We start from the raw sequence: 16391 nt of genomic DNA, 5'->3' as shown, positions 1-16391 counted from the left end.
TTTGAGGAACTTAACAAAGAAGACTTTATTTTTAGTGGCTCTCGCGACTGCAAAAAGAATCAGTGAGATTCATGCAATATCTAAGTCAGTTGGTTTTAAAGGAGACGATGCAGTGTGTTCTCTCCAACCGTCTTTTCTGGCCAAGAATGAGAACCCGTCTCACCCCTGGCCCAAGTCCTTTGAATTGAAAGGTTTGGCGGGTATTCTGGGCCAGGAACCAGAAAGACTGCTTTGCCCTGTTCGGGCGCTAAAATTCTACTTGAACAAGACTAAAGAGTCGAGAGGTCTTGCAGACAGGTTATGGTGCTCGGTTAGAAGACCTGACGTCCCCATGTCAAAGAATGCGCTGGCTTTCTTCTTGAGGTCCACCATTCAAGAAGCGCATAAGAGTTGTCAGGAGAGTGACTTCGATCTTTTGAAAGTTAAAGCGCATGAGGTTCGGGCTGTTGCAACGTCAGTAGCCTTTCAAAAGAACATGGCTCTGAACGACATTATGAATGCCACCTTTTGGAGAAGTCATTCTGTGTTCGCCTCTCATTACCTAAAGGACGTAAGAACAGTGTATGAGTCTTGCTGTTCATTGGGCCCTTACGTTTCGGCTGGTACGATCTTGGGAGAAGGAGGCAGTACCCATCCTATCCTTTAATGTATGGTTAGGAATAGTTTTTAAAATTCTTTTGGTTGTGTTTTTATGGTTGTGGGTAGACTGTGGGGGCAGTCTTCCCTTTCCTTAGTTTTTAACTAGTCACGATGTTTGGTAGGTCAGGTGGTTATTTTTGTCTCTTTGCTTCCTTCTTGAGGGCTACGATCTGGGCACATAGTGGTCACGTCCCCGTTGACAGATCGTCTGGAACTCTCCAACCATATAGGTCTCTACCTCGTTGGAAACTCCAGTAAAGCAGACGCAGACTTGGGTGACAGTAATCACGAAGTCAGCTATGCTAAAAGGTAAGGAACCAAGATGTGTAATCATCTACATTGTTTTGTTTCTCAATCCTATGCTGTCTCTGCCCACCTCCAATGGTGCGATTCAGCTATATATATATCTGACGGGTAAGTTTCATGAACAAAATGATATTTTAATGATAAAATAAGGTTTGTTCATACTTACCTGGCAGATATATATATTCGTAGTGCCCACCCACCTCCCCTCAGGAGACAACGGCACTATGAAAATCTGAATGGAAAATGGGAATGGTTCCTGATACCCGCCTCCCAGCGGCGGAATGGGTACTAACCACCTGACCGGCCACTGCGTGTGCCGCGAAATTTGAAATTCTGTCGGACCTTCGGAGAATACAGCTATATATATATCTGCCAGGTAAGTATGAACAAACCTTATTTTATCATTAAAATATCATATTTCGTGCCAGCCCTAGGAGAGCTGTTAATCAGCTCAGTGGTCTGGTTAAGCTAAGATATACTTAACTGCTTTTTTGTGCATGGTTAAATTTATGCTATTTATGATTAATGAGGTGATAAGAACAATTTAATTTATTTCTATGAACTCAGTATTTCGAATTTTAGTACATAAAGTCACAATGCATTAGTTCTTAAATGGTTTTTCCTTGTCATTCTTGGTGATTACAACAATATCCAGTTTGATTTATCTTGCTGCAAGCACCAGTACCTCAAAGTTGGCAGATGAGGTCCCCTGATGAGGAAAATCCACTTCCTTCTTTCTGCTTTAGCTGAAAATTTTTTTAATCTATATTCCTGATTATGATGTTTATATTCACTCGTCATTTTGTATTACGGTATTGACTTAAGTGTGCTCTATCGTTAGAACTGGTTTTACCTTTTATTTTTTAATTTTTTTTTATTCACTTAATGACAAAGCTGATTTGTGAAATATGGTCAATAAGCCCTGTTCTCCCTAAGGGTTTACTGCCTAAACTGTCCAGTGCCTGGGACACTGGAGGCGTTACTTAAGATTCTTCTCAGAATCCCCTTGATCCCCAGCTGTTTTATATTCTACCTTAAACTATTGACCATATATTTTTTTTATTCTTCAACTCAAATATAAGAGCAAATTCTATGAGACACTGTAAAAGGTTTCTATGAAACAAAAAATAGTTTAAGACAAAACTTATCCATGCTGTTTTACACCAGTTGTGAAGACTCTTTCAAAGTATACAATTATTTTTTTCTTTGTGCAGAGACAATATGACATTGCAATTTGGTGCCCCTCTTGTAGAACAGTGGCACTTGCTGGAATGCCATTTTGGCTTGCCGCTGTTTGATGCTTCTCTTAATGAAGAGGTATCTCATAAGATCATCTCGCATAAACTTTTTAGTCCTGATAGGTAAGGTTTTGTATTATTTACTTTTTAACTTTACACTTTCTTTCGATTACTGGATATTTTAGTGCTACAATTTTAAATTAGAAGTGTTTGTAGAGGCATGATAGATAACAGAAAATGCTTGTTGTTGTTAATATATTCGTAAAATTTATTGTGGTTATAGCCAGAATAAACTTTAAAATGAATGTATCTCCTTTTGTATGCATAGATTGATAAACTAAAGCTGGGGACTCTTTAAATTTTAATGTTACAGTAATTTTAGGGTATTTATTAAATTAATAGATGTACAGTACTACCCCACTTTTTCGCTCTTCACTTTTTCATGCTTCATTTTGTCGCAGATTTTTGCGGAACACATTATTCACTTTTCCGCAGGGGAACTTGCACTAATTCATGGATTTTGTAGATAACATTACTACAGTGTAAGTACACTGTAAATTATTTTTATTATAAAAATCTGTATTTAGTCACAAACAATATGAAAAAATTCAGTAGTTAGTGAATAAACAGTGTTGCTCTATGAAAAAAAGCAAATTAGTGATAATTTTAATTGCTTTTACCAGTATATAAAGAAAACAGGATGACTTCAATAATATGAGAGAAAACATCTATGCTTATGTATACAGGGGTAACTTGATTAGTTGTCAAACATTTTGTAAAACAGATTTATTTGTTTGTATTAAAGATTTATTTAATTTGTATCAAACATTTTATAGATATTTTGTTGTGTTTACTTAATATTAATATTTTAGAATTAGTAAATCGTTATAAGCATTTTACGGGGCATATATACATAATAATAACAGTTGTTTTTAAAAGGGCACTAATCTAAGATGACTTAAGGTGTTTTGGGATGATGGTTTGGGATGCAGATTTGTTTGAATTGATATTAAATTGTTTTAGTATGGTAATTTAAGGTATGTTTATGCTTGAACTACTAAATTAGGCAATGAACTTTCAAAATAGACAGTTATAAGCATTTTAGTTTAAGGGGTACAAGGCATTTGGCAGTTATAAGCATTTTAGGGGGGGATTTTGCATTTCCACGGTGGGTTGTGGAACCTATCCCTGCAAAAAGTGGCGCAGCACTGTATTATATATATATATTAACATTGACAACTCCATTTGATCCAGAGAATGTAGCATAACAATTTCTCCAATGGCCCTTGACCTGAAATGGAACATGGTAGGAAACTTTACTAAATAACCAAATCACAGGGTAATAATCCCAATTTTTATAACTCTTTGGTCCCAGCTGTATTGCTTTCATTATTATTTTTTAGCCATTTCTTTTGGTCTCCTCGCGCCTCTTTATCGCACTTTAGTTTTGTCTCTGCAGTTTTCTCCTTTCACTTGAAAACCAATCTTTGGACTAGCCTTAGACTAAAGTTTTGATTCAGTGGTCAGGTTAAACTACTTTATAAGAATAATTATCATGCATTAGGTAACAGAAATTCATGACTTTTGTACCCTACTTAAACAGTGAAGTAGAGATTTATTATAATATATTACCAATGAAATCATATTTTATAATATCAGGATCAGCAAATATTTCATGTTTTTATCTTTTGATTACAGTGTCCAGAAATTTAATGAGTCCAACCAGATTCTCATCCAGAAATTGCGAGAATTCATCAGTGCAAATAAGGTAGGTAGAATTTAATTTGGTAGTCTGGTATAGTAATGTAGACTTCATGCTCATCATGCAGTAACTTGACATGGGATATGACTTGGTTTTTAGTATACAGGCTTATTTTGATTTTGACATAACTGATAATTGTTTACAATCTACTTTGATGTTGACATGTTTGATAATTTGATGTTGGCACATTTGATAATTGTTAATTACTGTATGGAATAGATCTTTCCAAAACTAAGGGTTACCTTATATGGCAGGATAAATGCAAACCTTTACATTGACCTGTAAACAAGTGGGACAGCACTCCCAATAATTGCTAATTTAAAAGTATGAAAATAGTATGTTTTTCTTAGGGGCATGTCAGAAAAAAATTCCATTATGATATCATTCTCCATTTAGCAGACGAATTTCTATCAAAATCCATTGGTGGCCCCTGGGTGCTGTTTACATCACTAATGTAAATGGCAGATAATGGTACTGAATTTTACCACAACATACAGTGCATAGCATTACTATCAAGTAACTGTGATTTGTACTCTGTTAATATTTTATATTGTAGAAAAATGCTTGATGCAGATAAACCCAACGTCTCACTGCAACTCGGGATCCGTAATTATTGGAGATCACATAGAATGAGCTTTATTTCCAAGGGCACAGTATGTGCCATTTAGCAAATAGAAAAACTGAATTTAACATAGGTATACAATAAAGAGTATTCATTTGGGAACTTTAAAATTATCTTTGCTTTGTTCAGTAACTTTATTTTTCATACTACCTGAAACCTGCTTTTACATTGACTGCTGTATGTTACCCATTGCCAATTTTCGAAATTGATTTCCTCCTTAGGTGAGTTTGGCAGACCATGTAAGCCTGTGAATGTTTATTTTCAGGCTCAAGGTATCTGTCCAGAAGTTCAACAGAGAGGTAGTTGTCGGGAAGGAGCATCAAGTCTGCCATTGCCTACTGTACCACTCCTGTTTTCAGCAGGAAATTTGGCTCCATGGGAAGGTACCTGATAATATTTTGTAAAATAGTAAGTTTTAAGGGACATGTAAAGGAGAGATGTATAGCTCTGCTGATATGTATATATGCAAGAAATAATATTTGATTTATCTTTGTTGTATTGTTAAGGTTATATTCCATATAAGATAGGCTGTGTAGAGTTAGTATTTCCAAACAAATATTCATTTATTTAAGAGTTTCAAGGATGTCCAAAGAGATATTGTTTTTATTATTTAGTTTATACATTCCAGGGTGAAAGTATTTAGGAACTGGCAATTTACTGGAATTGAACATCATCTCTTTGAGGGGTTAAGATGTTGGTTCCACTTTTAATATGGTCAGTGCTAATATATTTAAAAAAAAATATTAGTTTCACAAGAAACCAGTTGCTTATAATTTGACCACGTTTATATCTTCAGATTACCTGGATGCTACAATCCTTCTAAAATAAAGAATGCAGTCATCATTGCACATTTGCAGGTGGATCCTCTGGTCCCTAACAGCAATTTCACTTGTTATTAGAGCATCTGCAGTGGAGAGCACTTCATTTGTTTTTATACCAGTGCTACCATAAAAGTTTTTCATGTTCTTTATCTTTCCATTTACATTATGATATTCTCAACAACAAAGACTAGGGTATTGCCCATGTGTTTCTCTTAATAGATTTGTGTGTTCCGTACTTTGTTGCTCCTGAGAGTATCCTATTGAAGTACAGTTTTTTCTTCCCACAGCATTTCCCATTAGATGTAAAAGAAAGGGGACTCTGTATCTGAGATTATTTTAATTTAGTTGCTTTTGCATGCCAGGGTTTCTGATCCCAACCTGTATCACAACCTGAAAGATATTGAGTTTGTGCTTGATCAGTTCTCAGGTGCTTTCAAGTGGATCCCTCTGGCCTGAGTCAGCCAGGCTGGGTTTTTATGTGCAGCTTCATATTTCCAACTTGAATTGGGATGCAGACTGATTATAAGTAATGGTTGTGATGAAATAAAAATTAATTTTTTTGAAAACAGAATTAATTTTTTTATACAAACTCATTACTTACAATCCAAGAATCCAAGTCTCCCAACCATGCTTTTCTCACAGCTGTATGAACTCTGGCTGTGGTAGGGACCTGAGGACCCACTCATGCATGCACAATGATGAGGCTGATGAAGACCACAAGTGGGGATAATTGTAAGGAACGCATTGTATGAAAAAATTATTACTTTTAAAAAGTTACATGCTTATCTGAAAGATTTTCAATTGATGAGAATAAGGATATGTGGTTTATGGCTTGGTCAGCACTGCACATATCAATATTTTCTTGAAAACTGTGTACCATTTATCCTCTTCATGTCAATAAAACTATATTTTTCAATTTTAGATACAGTACAATTTACTCATAAAATTTTGAAATGTTTCTGCTGTTGAAATTGCATCATAATTAAATACAGTTCTTTAAAGAAATTTTATTGTATATAATTCTTTTAGCATAAATTCTTTGCTGAATTGTAGGTGGGTGTGAATTTGATTTTGATTTTTTTTAAAGCAGTCAGGGTTAAAAAATTTTTTTGTTGGTTAAGGTTCCATGTACATATTTATTAAAATCCAAAAGTGTTGGGTTCCTAAAGACTATCTAAATATTTTTCAAATCATTGACTTACTTCATGTCTTTATTTATGAAGATCCATTTGCACATTAAACCCTCACAATAATAAGCCAAAAAGTTGGGTATACGCTGTATCATTGTTTAGTTTATTAGTGAGGTGCTATTTTTGATATAATAATTAATGCTTAAACTTGTGATTTTTTTACATGAAAATTATTCCGTTTCAATTTTGTGGTCACTATGGATGACCAAATATACCTTTGTATTGTTAACATATTTACAAATTGATAAGTTTTGGAGAGGTTTGTTATTTGCAAAGGGCTATTTTTTATTTTTACTGTGCTGGAAGGTGGGTGCTTAAATTGAAGCTTTTATCATGCTAGTAGGTGATAAAATGCAGTACAGAATCTTACTACAAATCATGGTGTGTTATTAGATTTACATCATATATCCTGAGCTTCATTAAAGGCATTAGAAGAAATTCATATCTATTTAGTACAGTATTTCAGTGACTTGACTACCATTTCAAGCTCTCAGTACTCGTTTTTGGGTTCAACATTGTATTGGGAATTTTGTGAGTGTTGTGTTGTTGCATTGTTGAATGGAAGAATTACAATCCATAATATAATGAATAATCACCAGCAAGTCAGAAGGTAGCTATGTTGTGACTGGTATAAATTGCTGTTGCAAATACTATCATTCACTGCATAATTATTTTTCTTTTAGAAAAATGTTAAAACTTAGAGGTAAATTCATCCAAGCAGTGGTTGCAAGTTCTGAGCTCCTTTCAAATGTTAAGGATCGTAAGAAAAATCCTTCTTTTAGGTAAAGGAGTTTATTTTGACCTCACATGGGTAACAAGGAATAGTGGCACTGTCAAGTGATCAAAATCATCATGTATGTTTTTCATGAGGGTTATCATTAGTAACTGAAAATAGTCACAGAAGTGTGATTTACTTTAGACCAAGAAGTTTTAAGATTTGAATTGTAATAACTGTTTTTCATAATGCTTGTAATAGCGCAGTGTAATATCTTTATACCCATGCATATATTAATAACAGGAAATAGAGAAAGTGGTGTATAAAGCCTTTGTTGCACAAGTTGCTCTGTATTTAGTAAGACCACGAGTGGGAAATAATTCAGATTTATTGCTTGATTTATGTTTGCACCGTTATAGTACTGAAGTTGTAGCTTTAGTGAAGTCTTTATGAGTTCAGTGTTTGCAACTGCATTCATATCATGTGTGTTTCAGACAGGTTTAAAATAAATCAACTGTACCATAGGGGTCAGGTCTCCAACTTCTCCCCATGTCATTTACTGTACAATATTCTTTTGTCTTATTCAAAGGTAGCATATTTTCAGTGCCTGTCCACTCGGCTTGATGCAGACAACCCCATTGTAGTTTTGCAAATCACATAAAAAATCATTTAACAATGAATACTAATATTTGTAAACATATTAGTGTACTTTTCTTAATATTTTGTGTTATGGAAACTTATCCCTCAGATTATCAAAACATTCCACATGCTGTGGTTGCAGTTCATTCAGCCAATTCAGTTATTAGTACTCAGATGTTTAAATTCTTGGAAGAATTGAATCTCTAGTATATTATCAACAAATAGTTTAACCAGACCACTGAGTCAACATTTTTAACTCTCTTAGGCTGATGAAGATGTAAATTTTTGGGTAGAAGGATCAGTAGGTAGGTGTTTTTTTTTTTTTCCCTTTAGTTTTGTAGCTGCTTTGCTTTCAGTGAAGTGTCAAGTACATTACATACATTATATACAATATACATATACTGTATATGTTGGGAAATAACATAATGTTATTAACAAGCAGTGTATTGTACAACAAAGTAAATAGAAAACAGTAACTTCCAAAATATAAAGCTTATAGATAGCATGTCTAAGCTTTGAAAGATAACAGCAACAATTAAAAAAATCTTGACTCAGGTAGGGAAATTTTTATTCATATGCATATAAATGCTGGCACATTTATACCTCTTCCAGCATTCTGTAGACTGTGAAATTTCCCATGGAAAGTGGTTTTTTACATCTAATATCAAACAAAACTGTTTGTACCATAGTATTTTGCTGTTAAGTTGCCACTGTATTGCAGGTTAACTTTTATAAAGCAAATGTCATTCAGTTTACAACTGACATTAAACAGCTGTACATTTCTCTGCCAGTGAGTTTAAATAGACAATGCACATGCCTCTAGCAGATAGTTATCTTTTGTGGACAGATGGTTAAAGTAATTATTTGGTAATCATTAACAGTACTTAATTTTTTGTAAGGACATTGATTTCCTAGAATGTTTAGGTCTGCTAAACTCATATCACTCAACTAGCTTTCTAGCTTTTGTACAAAATGCACGTTGCATTGGCTCAAACCTATGGCATGCCCATTATTCTATAATTATCTTTGGAGAAAATAAAAGCAATAGTTTTTACCAGTATTAGATGGAAAAAAGTTATATTGAATTAAAAACAATATTGTAAAGGAATAGAATTACTAGATATTGAACTAAATAAGATATGTTAAACTTGATAAAAAAAAAAAAGCTCTCATACAACCTTGGGAGATAACAAATCAACTCGTACCTTGTACAAAGCAATTTTACTACATATGATTTGTCATGATACACAGCATGAAAAGCTTGAAGGGCTTAACATATCAGTACAGTTCTTTCCAGCATGCCAACTAAAAAGCTTTTGATCTGAGGGACATTTACAAATAATCATTAACCATCATTTTAATTAGAAGTAAACACTTTTAGTCAATAATAATGCAATACTTCTTCCCTTCATTGCAAGAACAGCTCCTTCCTTGGAGAATGTACATAGTATGAGTCTATACTTTTACAATGTGTAAAAATTTTACATAAACTGTACTTCCAGCCATGATAAACGACACAAAAATAATTTGTGTAGAAATTTTTATACAAAAAGCAGATAATTTACGTATGTATTTCCTTGCAAAACTACAATCGTGAGAACAGTTATCACCAAAGGTCATACAGCCAGGTATATTAGAGGAAAAAGCAGACAACCATAGCATGTCAAAATAAAATCTTTCATTATGTTTTATTTATAAATTTACAGCCATTACCAGCTCTAGCATTGAAGTCTAAAAGTAAGCATACTGTATGTGGGTTTTATTAGACATTTAATGGTACTGTAATAGATTGTCAATGTAATGGTTTGAATTAACAGGAAATGTAAATACAAGTTAGAATTATTATAGCTATAATTTGCATCATATTGAAATTGATAAAATTGTTTTGAGTGCACAACTTTCGTCTTTACATAGTTATACAGGTAGACATTTACTGAATTGCTTACCCGTAATCCAATTCCTTCACTAATTCACCCCAAATTTCAATTTCATGGGTTACCAAATTGGTTTGGTTGCACTATATGTGTTCACCTGTTGGCATGCTGCTAAGAGATCACAGCTTGTTTTCCAAAATTGATGTCATGTAGTCTTATTTAACCCCATTTTATAGCTCCAGTGAATAAAGGAAGTGCGTGTCATACTGTGAACATCACATTGTGTATGTGGCACATCTTACTTGAAGTACAGAAAGCTATCCTATTCACCAAAACATGAGGCTGCAGGTGAAACATCAGTTATTCTTATAAGCTTTAAAATACAATGTACAATATGGTAGGCTATAACGTAGCACATATTTGCACTTGAAAGTAAAAGGAATGAAAAGAAGCCAGGGAAAAAAATAAACAGAAGAAATATGCATTTTAACACCAACATACAAACCAATTGCATTAATGGGAAGTTATCTAAATTAGTGAACATTAAAAGTAAGGGATTTTGACTGTATAACTATTCTCATTTTGTTATGTACTTGTAGCTATGAGGCCCTTTGTGTGACTCTGTGTTGAAGTGATAATGGGATGAAAATAGCTTTGTGTATTCTCAGTAGTGGGCATGTTGGAAGAAAAGTGAAGGCTACTAATGAAAGTTAAGAATAAATGGAAATAAAAAGAATCCTCTTGTTGATGGTTTGTCATGTGCGCTAGAAAATCAGTTAAGTAATGATAAACACATAACATGGAAAAATACACATTCCTACCAATAAATATATCAATATATAAGTCACTTGATGGGAAGGGGCCTGGGAGTCAGCCAGTGAAACATAAGCAATGACTGGAAATACCAAAAAGAATCCTTCCTGGCTGGTGTTTGCAAATTTTAAGCTGGTGAGTACTCAGCCTGTGAATATTTTCAAAAAGATCATTCAGTTTGGTAAGCCTAGCCTAATCTGTTTTATCAAAATGGAACTTGCATTAGCATAGAAATAACTGTTTGTGTGCTATTAATCCCTATATTTTTTATGTTATTATTCATAGTTACAATCCTTAACTACTGTTTTCTTTTCTGTTATTGATTTTAAAATACTTAGATGTACTATATCATAGTATTTTATATATTGAATTACATACTGTCATATATCTAGAGAGATGGGACTTGAAATAAATCTAAGGAAAACAGTGATGAGGATAGAATATGCATTAAGGTACGGTATAACAGATTAAGTTGGAAATCAATTAGACTGAAATTGTAGTGATATGAATCATGTTACAATAATGAAACTGGTGTATATAAGAGATTTTCTCAGAGAATAAATCTTTAAGAATATTAGGAGTCAGATGGCAGGATACAGTTAAAAATGAAACCTTGAGGGATATTATGGAAGTTACATGTGTAGTTGAGATAATGATGAAATGGAGATGTTGGCAGCTTTGACATGTCCTTCACACAACCCATGGGAGAATAATGTGGTCTTATCAGCTGGACTCCTTTGGTCGCCAGAATAGTTGAAAGACTCAGAACTACTTGGGTGAGGACTATTGAGAAGGAAGGTTAGAAATGAGAAGAGATTTGTGGAAAATAAAGCACAGTAAAGGTACAGTGGTCAAATTTTGGAGGCCTTTTGCATCATGCAGTGTTGGGGGCATTAATAATGATTACACTAAGTGACTCATAGCCAGTGATTTGATATGATTCATGTGTTAGTGACAAAATTATTATTTCTTCTACATTTGTTCATCATGACAGTAAATATTTGTTGTTTTTCACTTTAGTTAATGAGTTAAATGCCCTAAGAGCATTTTATGTTAAATGTTTATATTTCACTGTCGCATGGATGTGTGCATCTGTTGTAGCTCATTGATTTGATGCACTTCATTAAGTGGTAATACAATGCATATTTCTTCTGTTCACCACTACAGAACATTTTCTTCTTTATTTCTCATGTTATCAATTTTTAGTGGATAAAAATATAGCTCAAGTAATAGTTTATATCAATATTTACTGTACTTTGATATGTGAAGAGTGACCAAATGATCCAGTGTGAAATATAACTTATCCTAACAGTGGACTGTCTAGAAAATCAGGGCTGACACTGAACACAAAGTGTATGATAAAATAATGAATTCTTTTGGAATGTGTCTGTCAGACATTACACACAGTTGAATATTACCAGATTATATAATGAGGTATTCATTCTGTAACTCAGAATTTTCACTAATCCAGTACTCCTCAAGTCCCAGTGGTGTTGGATTTATGAAGGTCTACTTGTAGTATATTTCTGTCTGAACTTGAATTATTGATTGTTTGAAGCTGTGTTGCACTGGATAAGATTGTGTGGCAGTGTTATGTAGTGAATACTAAATCAAGTAATGATATTATGAGGACATCTAGAGTTTTCATTACATAATGTAATTGAGTCTAGAACAATCTATATTTCACACATTTTCAACTCATCATTTAGTTTATAAAAAATCTAGTTAATATAAGACACAAATTAATAATAAATCTAAACATTATGGACTTGTTATGAAATTTAGGAATTGCTTGTATAAATGATAATTATAATTAGAAGGCACACTTTTATGGATCTTAAAGTTAAGAGAAATTGTTCCTACTATCTATAAGATTATGAGTAAAAATGTCAAAGTATTAAATGTCAATTTTGAAACTGAAATTGAATATGTTGTAACAAAATTCCTGTCAGTAGACTGATGGATGCTTAGAGTAACAGTTACCTTGAAAATTAAATATCCTGACAAGTAACACCCCTCCTGAAGCCCAGTGTAATTTCCAGACCACAATATTTACACCACGTTGTAGCGGCTGACTGACAAAGTGCCAAAATAAATGCATTTATTTGGTAGCTTCAACACCAGACTTGAGCATCTATATGTAAATATAATTGTCACTAGTTCCTTTACTACATGTGACGTTTTCTCTACAGGATCTTGTTGTACAGTATTAGTCAGGTTAAAGGTTCATGAGATTTTTATTCTACTAATCAACTCTTATTTTACTTCAAGACAAAGAATATTCAGAGTTAGGCCCACATTATTGTAAATAGAATTATTAATGAGGATTTTGGTGAAGAGTATATTACAGTATGTTTTGTTAAGATTTTGAAGTGCATCTAACAGTGGGAATGTGATATAGGTGCCAGACTTGACAATGCATCAATGATTTTTCTTTGGACACAGCAAAAACAGCCATGCTGATTCTCAAGCAGGAATTATTTGTGTGTATAACAGATGCCACTGGTGTGATCACTCAGGATATTGATGATGTAAGAGCAAAGACCCACCCACTGGGACCCAGTGAGATATTTGCTCCTGTTATTTCTGGTCTACTTATCATTGCTGTCAACTGAGCAAATGTAACTATTGCTTTGTGAATTTACATGGTCATGGAATGCAACTGCTGTACCTCTTTGCCCTTTGTATCTTTATGGAAATTAATGTAAATCGTGAAAATTACATTAGGCAACATTATTTGGAACACAACCCTCTTGTAAGTCAAGAAGTCATTGTAATAAGGTAGTATCTTTTTTGTTATGCATTTGCAGTACAGTACTTGGAATTGCTGTTGCTTGGCTGACAATACCAACATATTCAAGTTCTAAAGTAATATTGCATCTAAAATCTTCAGATATGATTTAATGTATATTTCCACTGTTAAAACTCATAAAAATCTTAATTTTCTGTAACCTAGAAAACCTTTTCTATTATATTAAACACTGGAGCAGGTTTTTGAAAACTAAATTTTAGTCATGCTTGGTTACTGATAATTTGAAGAGTAAATTTAAATATTAACTGGTATTTAGTACAGTATGTTTAAGTATAGTACTGTACTGACATAAATCGATAATCCCCTATAATGAACAGTACTTGGAGATGTGCAGAATAAATACTGAAAAAACACGTTTGTTAGAGAATGACTCCTTTAAATAGTACTGTAATTGCCAAAGTAAGAGGATGTTTCCCCATTTTACTGTATATAGATTTTTGTACTGTATGCAAATTCTGACCTTTTATGTATGCCCAATCACCTATATTAGGTCATACAAACATTAAAGCTAGTAAAAAATTGGTAGTTTTATGACAAATGCGACCTCACCCTTTAACAAGAGAATCCATCTTGCTGTCAAGGGTCTCATGCCTTGATTTTCATCAAGTTATGTGTCCTGACTACCATTCAGTTGACTTCCTGTTTTTCATACCTTACTTATTTTGGCCTTTAATGTTTGGTTATCGTAACAATTAAATCATTAACATACCGTATATTTCCGTGTATAAGACGACCTTTAGATAAGACGAGTAAAAAAAAATTATGGCAAATTTTCACTAATTTATCTCATATCTGTAATATAAGACGACTGCTAAATTACAAAACCATCTGTGTACTGTATAGGCTAGCTTTTGCAACAACAGGTATCTTATGAAGTATTAGTTATGTAAAGATGATGATATTACAAACCCTTAGAAATTCAAAAACAAAATAACAAAGCGGATTCTGTATCATGTTTTTCACGTCGCTTAAAAGAGAAACATTACAGTATTTCGTTTACGTCTTATCGCCAATCACAAACAACCCCTAACAATATATTATTGTACAATAATTATTGCACATAATTATCGTTTGTATGACTAAATTATTCTAAACAGTTATTTAGTACCAAAATGACAATGAATTTTTAATGAAAAATGCATATCTTGTTATCCTGAATGTTATTACTACTGTAAATACACTACCGTTAAAATTTGTGAAAGATTACCGAAAGATAAAAGTAAAAGATTGCTGTGAGCACAACCATAACTCGATGTTTACATTTTGTTTGCTGGCCTCATATAGATAAAAGTTGAGTTCATTTGTATGGAATTATTCCTCGGATAGACTATTTATTATGAAGATACGCCAATAGTATAGAAGGTAAGAATGGTTTTATTACGTTTACATTTCATTGTCAGTACAAACGTGATAATATATGACGATTATCGTTTGTATGACTGAATTGTTCCAACAAGTTATTTACCACCAAAATGAACTTTATTACACTACCATTAAAATTTCTGAAAAGTTACTGAAAGATAAAGGTTGCTGTGAGCGCAACCATAACTCGATGTTTACATTTTGGCAGCTGGCCTTGCATAGATAAAAGTTGATATCACTTGTGTGGAATTATTCCTTAATAGGCTATTTATTATGAAGATATGCCAATAATGTATAAGGTAAAAATGGTTTTATTACCTTTATTATCAGTTTATTTCATATGAGTCTTTTTATGTATGTCGGTGGTTATTGCACCGAGGCAGAGGATAGCCTATCAATAAACATCACTTAGAATTCAAGGTTTGATTTTTAGAATGGTCGTATAAGACAACCGCCAATTTTTAGGGTTGAATTTTAGGATTTATTAAAGGTCATCTTATATGCAGAAATATTTGGTAACTAAAATGCTCTGTATTTTTTCCATTAATAATAGGTTTATTAATGTAACATGAGTTTACTTCACCATATTACCAGTTCACTCTTAAGTTCATTTGTACAGTGTCGTAAGTCTTGCATGTGATGTCTTCATTGTCAGTACATCATTACTTTTTGTTCTCATTGGTTTTAATGTCACACTAGAAGCCAGGACAAATACACAAGTAAGCATAGTTTGTATTGTACTAGTGTTTAGGCCTCCATTTGTGAACACAGAAGGACCACCAAATCTCCAGGCATCATTTGTCTTTTACTAAAGAGATGCACTTGAGCTTGATGGATACAATGCCAATACAATTAGTAAATTTGAGTAGGATACAGTAATTTCTGGCACTTACAACGATTAATGAAAACGATATTAGGTTTATGTTACTTTAGTGTTTGCCTCTCATTACATTAGTATTAAAATGAATTTAACTTGGCTAAGTCAGCGCTTAATCTTAAGGGAAACAAATTACTGATGCCCGAAAGAATTAGTAATTTAGCCAAGGTTAAGAGAAGGAACTTATGCTTCAGCTTCAAGCTTAACCGATGCATGGCATTATTGCACTGGTGTAGTATTGCAAAATCTTCCCCCAATAACTTTCTAGAAACTGTAACTGAACAGTTTGTCATCTATGCTAGGAAAGCCAATTAGCAAACAGGTTTAACAATGACTTGATTTAATAAAATTTACCTATCAGCTCTTATGGTACAGTATCACATATATTAGTATTCTCTGCTACCTTTTGCATCCAGTTATATTTTTAATGCACTGCATACAGCCATTTTAATCATGTGTTTTGTCCAGTTCTTTCTCAAGTAATTTTTATATAGGTGTACATTCTTTTTAATGGCAGTTTTATAGCGTTTATTCTATAATCACCATACTTTATACATTTAAATAGTTTTTGTGATTTCTTTTGTATTTCAGTTGGACTTAAATGGCGAGTAATGAAATAGGTAAGCAATAAGACACTGAAAATAGCGTTTGATACGTAAAGTTTTGTCCATACTATGAATGATTGACTTTAGTGTTTCATATTTGATAAAAGGTATCCTTG

At 33.2% G+C, this 16391-nt stretch overlaps 1 protein-coding gene across 5 annotated transcripts in view; it reads left to right on the top strand.

The window, feature by feature from the left end:
- LOC136846079 (protein FAM91A1) overlaps window positions 1–10275 on the top strand; it is a 35357-nt gene extending 25082 nt beyond the window's left edge. Inside the window, exons 15-18 of one of the 5 annotated variants that reach the window (XM_067116777.1) lie at window positions 2160–2306; window positions 3882–3951; window positions 4833–4975; window positions 5364–10275. In XM_067116777.1, the coding sequence (XP_066972878.1) occupies window positions 2160–2306; window positions 3882–3951; window positions 4833–4958 (343 nt within the window). In that variant the 3' untranslated portion in view covers window positions 4959–4975; window positions 5364–10275. Of the gene's footprint in view, window positions 1–2159; window positions 2307–3881; window positions 3952–4832; window positions 5278–5363 lie in introns of those variants that run through there. The other 4 variants (XM_067116778.1, XM_067116775.1, XM_067116779.1 and 1 more) reach the window with 4 other exon arrangements.
- The last annotated feature ends 6116 nt before the right edge of the window (window positions 10276–16391 follow it).

This window comes from Macrobrachium rosenbergii, chromosome 14 (genome assembly GCF_040412425.1).
Source record: "Macrobrachium rosenbergii isolate ZJJX-2024 chromosome 14, ASM4041242v1, whole genome shotgun sequence".
In the NCBI taxonomy this organism is placed as follows: Eukaryota; Metazoa; Arthropoda; class Malacostraca; order Decapoda; family Palaemonidae; genus Macrobrachium; species Macrobrachium rosenbergii.
The sequence above is the reverse complement of the archived record's forward strand: the minus strand, read 5'-3'. Positions and strand labels throughout refer to the sequence as shown.